The 10,045-nt window shown below is 36.9% G+C and overlaps 1 protein-coding gene across 3 annotated transcripts; it reads right to left on the bottom strand.

Annotated features, from left to right (window-relative positions):
* Positions 1-7,428: 7,428 nt before the first annotated feature.
* Positions 7,429-9,190, bottom strand: LOC131225644 (cyclin-dependent kinases regulatory subunit 1). Of its 3 annotated transcripts, none has more exons than XM_058221209.1 (4): positions 9,054-9,190; positions 8,779-8,875; positions 8,617-8,677; positions 7,429-7,744 (listed from the first exon to the last, which is right to left on the bottom strand). In XM_058221209.1, the coding sequence occupies exons 2-4, from the start codon at positions 8,829-8,831 to the stop codon at positions 7,595-7,597; spliced, it is 264 nt and encodes an 87-aa protein (XP_058077192.1). In that variant the 5' UTR covers positions 8,832-8,875; positions 9,054-9,190; the 3' UTR covers positions 7,429-7,594. The 3 variants fall into 3 exon arrangements, with proteins under 3 accessions (XP_058077192.1, XP_058077193.1, XP_058077194.1); XM_058221210.1 differs by having other exon boundaries at positions 8,973-9,084; XM_058221211.1 differs by lacking the exon at positions 9,054-9,190 and adding an exon at positions 8,909-8,927.
* Between the last annotated feature and the right edge of the window lie 855 nt (positions 9,191-10,045).

Below are 10,045 nucleotides of genomic sequence, written 5' to 3'. Positions count from 1 at the left end.
TTAAACTTTTATCGCCTTCCTCCCACTCATACTAGTTTGGTTATTTCAAACTTCATATACGGTTATCTTCAAGAGTGTGTGCATTGAAAGTATGATATTTTCAATTACGCTAGATAATGCATCTTCAAATGATGTTGTGATTTCTTTTTTGCAAAGCTAATTCAAGACAACAGGAAATCTTTATTTTGATGGAAAGGTTTTCCAAGAAATATGTTGTGATCACATTCTGAATTTGATTGTACAAGATGGGTTAAAATAATTAACGAAACAATTGAGAACATAAGAGAGAGCGTTAAGTATATAAGAGAGTCACCATCAAGACTTAGTATCTGGAATGATATACTCCAATGTTTGAATGTTTGATCACAAAAAAAAAAAGTTTGAAATGTGTGCACCCATTGGAATTCAATATATAAAATGTTAGATGTGGCAGTCGAGTTGAAAATTACATCCCCAGAATTTCTAGTCCGTGACAAAGCATATGCTTGGTTACCTAATGAAGATGATTGGAAAAGAGCTAAAGATGTAAGTAGTTTTCTTCGAGTTTACTATGACTGCACAGAGTTATTTTTTGAAAATAAATATCCAACAACAAATTTGTCTCTTCCAAAGCTTTGAAATATTAAGAATACTTTTTAGAGAAGCGTCATAACAGGTCCAAATTATATTTAAAATATAAGACTAAGTATGCAAATTAAATTTGAAAAATACTGGAGTGAATGTTACCTATTAATGGCTTTAGTTGTTGTCATTGATCGTCGCTGCAAAATGGGGTTGCTTAGTTTTGTTCATAAGAAGATTTATTTATTTTTTACAAGACAATAATTGAAACATCTAGTATTCATGTGGCGGTTAAAGAATTGTACTCTTATTATGTGATTAGTTCTACCACAAAACATGGCACATGACTTATGGATGAACGTGGCTATAATTCATTTATAATTGGTGACAATTTTCTTGATATGAGTACTTCTCGACCTTAAAATAAGAAGCAAGTGAGAAAACAAATAAGTTAAAATTAAATATATATCTCAAGAAGTCAAACGTGAAGGTCCCCAACCAAGACTTTGGCATCTTAGATTGGTGGAATACTAGAACTTGTGAAAAAAAATACTCTACACTATCGTCGATGGGTAGAGATATTTTATCAATTCTAATTACAACAGTGACATTAGAGTCTGCATTTAGCATTGGTAGTAAAGTAGTGAATAAATACAGAAGCTCCCTTACACTTAAAACAATAAAAATGCTTATTTGTACATAAGATTCGTTGCGTCCAATTTGGGGTGGTAGTTTATTTGATAAAGATAATGATGAAGAGGACGAGACCAAGAGTTTAGACAAGAATGCACCTTCATCTATTTAAAGTTTAAATAGTTGTTAATTGTTATAATTCATATTTTGTTCTGTAAGACTTTAATTTCTGTTATTTTTGAAGTGACTTATCATTGACATTTAAATTTTGAACATACTAGAATTTATTTCTTATAAATTATGTTAGCTTCATGGCTTCACCTAAAAATATAATTCTCTATTAATAAAAACCCATGTGCAGAAATGTTGTTTAATAACCCATCCGTTGATATTTAATATTACAGTACCCAAGTCTACTCTCCAAAATTTGAAAGAATGAAGATTAAATGTCGTTTGTGTAGATAGAAATTCGTGAACAAAACAAACCGGCTAAGAATACACTTATCTGGTCGAGGAAAAGATACAAAAACATGTCACAATGCCTTACAAGAAGTACGAATTTTATTACAGGCTCTCTTGGATTCATATAAGAATAAGTCCACCCACTTCACACCAAATTCAACTAGCCATAATATATATATATATATATATATATATATATATATATATATATATATATATATATAATAACAAGTATATTATAATAGATAAAGATTTAGAAATAGAGAAAGTGCAACGAATTAATAGGAAAAAAGAAGAAAAGAATGCCAGATTAAAAGCTTTGAAAGTAGAACAATTGAAATTTGCCTTGAAGATAAGTAGGGAAGATGCAGAGGCATATAGATATCGATGTCCTCCAAAATAACATGACGTTGAGGCAGGGCCAGGCACAAGAATAAGAGTCAAAACATCAAAGTTTATATTCGTGCTGTCATAAATGTTGGGAACTCTTTATATATTGACTCATAAAGAAAGCTTGAAAAAGTTAGCTAAATTTATACAGGAACATGATGGTAAAGTTTCATCACATTCTAATTCAAAAAAAGTGAATAAATATATAGGAGAAGATAACACATCCAGATCAGTAAACATATCTACTATCATCGACAAAACTAGAAACGCATCAACTGGATGGGACGATGAAAGCGATGCTGATGGATTAAGTTCATATGAAAGTGATAACGCTCTTATATGTCGGCCGAGAAGGCGATCCTCATATGGACTATATTAAAAAGTTGTTGATGAATATTAAGTGTGTTTAAGGTTTTGCGGTAACAAACAATCTCATGTTATTACCTGTTAGCTTATTATACACTTCCATTGCACCTACCTTAGTTCTAACAATCATGATTTTATTGCGATTTGTAAAACAATATTAAAATTTTGACTTGACTCGAACAGCTCGCTTGATCCTAGCTCAACTCAACTTAAACCAATGAACCGATGCAAGCTAGAGGTGTGAGCTCGAAGATTGAGTCGAGCTTAACTCGAGCTTAGGTCATGGTGTGGTCGAGCTGATCCAAGCTTCGCCCAGCTTGACTCAAACTCGACTTGTGTGCAGCTCTAGGACATGCAAATCAATGGGTTGATTAGTCAGTCACTTGTGATTCTGTACTTGTGGCCCACCTAAGGCTTGGAATTTCATTACTTTTTGCCAAAGTATATATTACAATGGACTTATTACAATCATTGTGTCAAACATCAAATGTACATTAATTAGAGATATTAAAATTTATTTAGTAATTAAATTCAAACTCATGTAAATATACTACATAATTTTAAGTGAATAGATATTTTTAGATGACAAGGGATTCTGAATCCAACGGCCAAACATAACTAAGGAATTCCAAATCCAAGGAATTTTCAATTCAGGTATTTTGAATCTACAGTGCCAATAGAAGTATCTAGAAAGGTAGGGCTAGTACCAAAAAGGACATGGACAGAGGTAATAAGTAAAAACTTGGAGACTGATGGTCTGTCAGAAGTTATGGCCCATGTTATAGTGACATAGCATAACGGGATTTATTTAACCAGCCCAATTAATTAGGATAAGGCTTACATGACGATGATGACACATACCAACACGCAATAGTCCATACCCCATCCAAAGACGATGATGATACATTCTCATGTTGTTAAGTGGGTTTAAGGTTTTATAATAACAAACATTCTCATGTTGTTACTTGTTAACTTGTAATAACTTGTTATACACTTCCATTGCACCTAGCTCAATTTTAACAATCTTGATTTTATCATTTTAATGATTTTATTACAATTTGTAAAACAATATTAAAATTTTGACTAACAACTCGCTTGATCCCAGCTAAACTCAACTCGAACTAACAAACCGAGGCGAGCTAGAAGCATGAGCTCAAAGACCGAGTCGAGCTGAGCTCGAGCTTGGGTCATGGTCGGGTCAAGCTAAGCCGAGCTTAGCCTAGCTCGACTCAAACTCGACTTGTGTTCAACTCTAGGCTATGCAAATCAATGGGTTGATTAGTCAGTCAGTTGTGATTCTATGCTTGTGGCCCACTTAATGCTTGGAATTTCATCACTTTTTGCCAAAGTATATATTACAATGAACTTATTACAATCATTGTGTCCAACATTACATATAGATTAATTAGAGATATTAAAATTTATTTAGTAATTAAATACAAACTCATGTAAATATACTACATAATTTTAAGTGCATAGATATTTTTGGATCACAATGGATTTTAAATCCAACAGCCAAACACAACTGAAGAATTCCAAATCTAAGGAATTTTCAATTCCAATATTTGGAATCTACAGTGTCAATGGAAGTATCTAGAAAGGTAGGGCCAGTACCAAAAATGACATGGATAGAGGTACTAAGTAAAAATTTAGAGACTGATGGTGTACCAAAAGGTATGGATGACCCTTGCTACAGTGACATAGCATAACATGATTTATTTAACGAGCCCCAATTAATTAGGATAAGTTTTAGATGACGATGATGATAAATTCCAACACATAGTAGTCCATACCCCTTCCAAAGACGATGATGATACACTCTCATGTTGTTAAGTGTGTTTAAGGTTTTGTAGTAACAAACATTATCATCTTGGTACTTGTTAATTTGTAATAACTTGTTATACACTTCCACTGCACCTACCTCGATTCGAACAATCTTAATTTTATCATTTTAATGATTTTATTACGATTTGTAATACAATATTAAAATTTTGACTTGACTCGAATAGCTCGCTTGATCCCAGCTCAGCTCAACACAACTCGAACTGACGAACCGAGGCGAGCTAGAGGCATGAGCTCAAAGACCGAGATGAGCTGAGCTCGAGCTTGGGTCATGGTGGGGTAGAGCTGAGCCGAGCTTAGCCTAGCTCAACTCAAACTCGACTGGTGTTCAGCTCTAGGCCATGCAAATCAATGGATTGATTAGTCGGTCAGTTGTGATTCTATGCTTGTGGCACACCTAAGGCTTCGAATTTCATCACATTTTGCCAAAGTATATATTACAACGAACTTATTACCATCATTGTGTTAAACATTACATGTAGATTAATTAGAGATATTAAATTTTATTTAGTAATTAAATTCAAATTCATGTAAATATATTACATAATTTTAAGTGCATAGATATTTTTGGATCACAAGGGATTCAGAATCCAACGGCCAAACACAACTGGAGAATTCCAAATCTAAGGAATTTTCAATTCAGGTACTTTGAATCCACGGTATCAATAAAAATATCTAGAAAGGTAGTGCCAGTGCCAAAAAGAGCATGAACAGAGGTAATAAGTAAAAACTTGGAGACTGATGGTCTGCCAGAAGGTATGACCCTTGTTACAGTGATATAGCATGGCAAGATTTATTTAACCAGCCCCAATTAATTAGGATAAGGCTTAGATGACGATGATGATACATTCCAACACCCGGTAGTCACCTCAAAATTGACATTGTAGCCCACTTAATGGATGGATCATCATTATTTTTGGAAAATCCATTTCTATTATGGGGTAACCATGTTAGACCGGTTGGATGCCATAAAAACACCACAGTGGGCACACCACACAACAACTAGTAGGAGGTGAGACCAGCCTCACATAATGGAATTATAGGTCACCTTCGGCAAAGTGGTATTTGCTAAGCACATTAATCCTTCTGTTAGGAAATTCATCGATCCTAACCATTTAAATGGTGGACCGCTATGTATAGGAGTATGAAAATAAAATAAAAATAAAAATAAACTTTCTGACCGTCTATTAGAGGGCCACAAGTCAGAATTTCAAAGGTTAGAAAATTCCTATAGTGAAGATTTTAGAAGCGGCGACACCAGCTGTATATCTTATAGTGAAGATCAGATGAACAGTCGAGATTACTGATCCATTGCATCACATGTATGGAAATCTAGGTCCTCAGCAAACTGGAGCCACGAGCAATACCTTATGATTCCTAACGCATGCTGTAGACAGAAGTTCCTGAAACTGGAGTCCAATGGTTTGATGAGAGTTAACCATTTACATGGCCATGAATTATATGCCCAAAAATCTTCAGAATCAGAAGATCCCAAACCCTTTTTTATCAAAGCCTTCAAATAGATTATTAAAAAAGAAATACAACCCGTTCATGGAGTAGAAAACAGCTAAAATTTGGAAGATTAGGATCTTCCCATCAAGATGATTTTTTTAATTTTTTTAATTATTTTTTTTACACACGCACGCACACCCCCACACACTCACACTAGTGGAATTTCAACACCTATGGGTACTAGAACCCTTGACCGGGTGTTGAAACTCCTGAGATTCCACCACCCGAGCAAGAGTAAGGACCGGGCGAGGGTCACTCATTGTCAATACCATCCCAGCAACAATCTTCTTTACCAAACAGGGAACAGAAATTCGAAGTTGCGAGGTATTGGTTAGGCTAAGGTGCCACCTCACCACAGTACCAAATCATGGTGACCCATCTAACAAGTGGGGCTCAATCTGGATGGAGGACAGCTTGAGAACCACAGAAATCGATCCTATCATTCAACTGGGTCTGGGATCTATAAAATCAAATGGTCCAATTCAATTGGGCAAAAACAGATGGTCACAGATGATCATGATGGTTGGGCAATGATCCAATCTTTACAGGGATTATGGTAAATGTACGGCCATAAATGCATGCCACCAACTGCGCATTGAATGAATTGTAACCATTTTAAAAATGTTGTTGTTAGCTAGCGTAGCACAGGGCAAATATTAACAACTCCCACACTGCGCCCTGCATAAAGAAAATAAGAGAAAATGATCACATGCAGCAACTGTATATGAACTTTCACATTCTGCATTGTTTCCAGCCAGGTGTTACATTTGCAAAATATTCGATACACAAGCACAAGGTGAATCATCACGAAACCTGTTATAGAAATTGGGCCAATCCACTCATTGGGTACGCTAGTAAGTCAAAATTGATGTACAGCTAATGGACAGCTAGCTAATCACATGACTAAATGTAATTGTCTGGCCGACATGGTATGTGGATTTGCCTCAAGTTCAAACCAAGTAATCATATCATTTTGTAGCCCGGGTCAGGACATTCTACACATGAAAAATCGGTAGGTGAGAATTGCTTGTCTGGGATAGTTCACATACAGCAGCTGCGTGACTATTTGCCCTGAAGAAATGAAAAAAGATAAAAGCCCAAAATCTCCAAAACTTGAAACAAAACAAAACCACTTGCATAACTTGTGTAGATACAAGGACAGGAAACTTCCACCAACTAAACGCCTCATGGGGGTGGTGAACGGCCCTGGACTCCAACATTAGTTTTAAACCATTGTAAAATGGTGATGACTTCAAATCATATACATCGCACAGTTGTTCAGCAATCAGACCTTCCAAATCTCTGACCACCTGTGAATGGAGCTTAACCAGAAATTGCACTATGGAAGACACAATCAACCACCTGAATGGATTATTAAATAATCCATTTAGTAGCCATAATGAATGGTTAGGATTCATTCATCAGAGTGATTTTATAAACATGCTTGATCCACAATGGGACCCACAAATTGGATGGTTTTCATAGCTGAATGTTAGCACTGCATGTTGGAGGATCAGTCAGCGCCATCTTTTCAATGCTGCAAAACTAAGATAAGAGTCTACCCCTTCTCCACAATATCTCCATACACCCACACAGGTTACGCCAGCACAGTCCAAAAACAAAACCAGAAGAGCAATTCCATCCACACCATGATACAAGGAATACACCCAAATCTCCACAAATCCTATTTAACTAGAATCATCACAACCACATTTAAATGCCAAAACAGCACCAACCATGAAAAGCTACAGTCAACAGAAAGACCAGTCCAAGTTCACAGTACTGCTGGCAACCATCAACAACATTTCTACACAGAAAACACACATCATCATTTACCAATGACCATGTGTTGATTATTCTCCTGAGGCTGCTGGTAATTGAGGGGCCTCCTGAAGAGCATTATGTGGGGCTCAGGCCGATGGATGGCATAGTGGACCCAACCACGGCTCTGCTGGACACCGATTGCACGCCACTCATTCTATCAAGTGATCAAAAACAAATGACCATTTTCTTTCAGTTTGTGTATTGTTGCTGTAAATTACAAAACAACTTGGAGAATAAAACAATTCACCCTAACATAGGAACCATCTGATTGTAAGAGTTTTTAACTTGCATAAGTGGGGGACATATTTCAGTTAGCAAGGCAGTTGGTCTGATGCAACCCATCATGGATGGACCATGGCCCAAAACTCTCTTGCAGATTGGAAGATCCTAGCCACCAATTTTGGCCATTTTCTCAATTGAAAGTGGACTTCTGCTGCACTTCTATCACTAGCTGGCTATGTGCAGGCCACGAATTGAATGGCTGGAATTTTGTCTATTGAGGAGATCCATGGGACATGGCTACCAAAGTGGTGGGACCCACATCCTGGATCACTGAATCACATGACGGACCCCACTAGTACAAACTACAAACAAAAACTAGAGTGCATGGTGCAAAAAAAAACCATCTTTTTCAGAAGCGAAATTCTAACTTATGGCACTCTAGTTTCCTTCTCTCTGTAACTGCAAAATCCAAACATGGGGAGCGCATGATTCCAACCGTTCATGGGTGGTCCCCACCATGATGGACAACCATCCATAAATTGAACTAATCAGTTGGCCCCACCCATTAAGTGGCAACCATCGCTATTGTTCCTTTACACCATCCATCATTGTTCATCAGTCATGCATTTGAAATCATCCAATCATATAGATCACAAAACCACAGCCAATCCCACAGAAGACCCACTCAATAAACGGTACAGATCATGTTCCACATAGCAACACGTCCGATTTATGTGAGAACTCAAAGAAAGAAAGCAGAGGTGCAGATTGAAAATTTGAAACCCTAATTGGATCGAAATTTACCTCAGAGAGGAGCCGATTCTTCGGCAGCAGTTTCGCAACCTCTGGCGGAAGAACGACATGCCTATAAAAAATTTCATACAGAAAAAAGACAGAAATTAATTAAAAATTGCTGAGATCTATCAAAAGAAAGGATAATGGAAGAGGTATGTGCAGCGTACGGACCTGTATTCGTAGGAATCATCGAAGTATTTCTCAGAGTATTGGATCTGACCCATTTCTTGCTATCCTCAGTTGGGGATTTTTAGCTTTTACCTAATCTCTGAGAGAGAGAGAGAGAGAGAGAGTCAGAAACCCTAGATCGAATGTCTGATCTGCGAATGAAAAATGCAAAAGGGAAGAGAGATAGAGAGAGAAACCCTAGATCGAATGTATGATCTGCGAATGTGAAATGAGAGAGAGAGAGAGAGAGAGAGAGAGAGAGAGAGAGAGAGTTCTACCACGGAAGAGAGCGGGGATCCTTTCTCTGGTAGAAAGCGGATTCTCGCGAAAGGGTGAAAGGGCGGAGTGGCTCTTTTCAATCAGGATTTCTCCCAAGAAAATACTACATCTATTCGCGCAAGTTGATATTCAAGAAAGGAATCGCATTACCACATGCTAATAATAGAACAAAGATATACGGGATGCTGACCAATCCTCACGCCGATCGTGAATATCCTTTATCCCATAAATATGAGAAATGGACTGTTTGAAGGAAATTTCCGACCGTCTAAAGTTCAACGTACATCTTAATCCTATTTCATTACTTAAGAAGTATGAAGTTTAGGATGGAAATTTTTTTAATTTATTGAGATCCACATAGCAAACGGCCTAGATCTCACATGCTTATGCCATGTTAGAGCGTAAGATGCAATGAATATTTACTATTTTCTCTCGCGCGAATAGTTGTAGTATTTATCGTTTATGAGGTTGTTTAGGATCATGATCTGCTACAACACATGTTTGTAGACAGACCGGTGCAACACTCGACCTATGTGGGTCAACCATAATGCGGACGTCATCCAATCAGTCCACCAGTTTCCAAGCCTCGTTTTAACGCCTGAACCTAAAAATCAGGACGATTTAAAGCTTATCTGATTTGTACTTGGTGAAAGGACGTTCACCATAGAAACATATCTACGGCCACCCCACTCTTTGCATGCCATCCAATCCGTTATTTGGTTCAGGCTCATTATGCTGAAGATAAGTGTCAAAAATAAGTGTCAAAAATAAGTCTCAGAAAATATCTCGTATTCCCAAAAATAGTAAATTTGTTGGTTTTAACCGTCATTTTATATTTCTGCCTCTGTACAGTAGACCACTTAGGATTTAGATTGATTTTATTCTTATGTACGGTGAAAATAAGGTTTCCTAACTGATGGGTGGAGTTGATTTTACACATACATTAGGTTTAGATCAATCTTCAGTGATGCACTGTCTTCCTTCAACAAAT

Source organism: Magnolia sinica, chromosome 14, assembly GCF_029962835.1.
Source record: "Magnolia sinica isolate HGM2019 chromosome 14, MsV1, whole genome shotgun sequence".
Taxonomy (NCBI): Eukaryota; Viridiplantae; Streptophyta; class Magnoliopsida; order Magnoliales; family Magnoliaceae; genus Magnolia; species Magnolia sinica.
The sequence above is the reverse complement of the archived record's forward strand: the minus strand, read 5'-3'. Positions and strand labels throughout refer to the sequence as shown.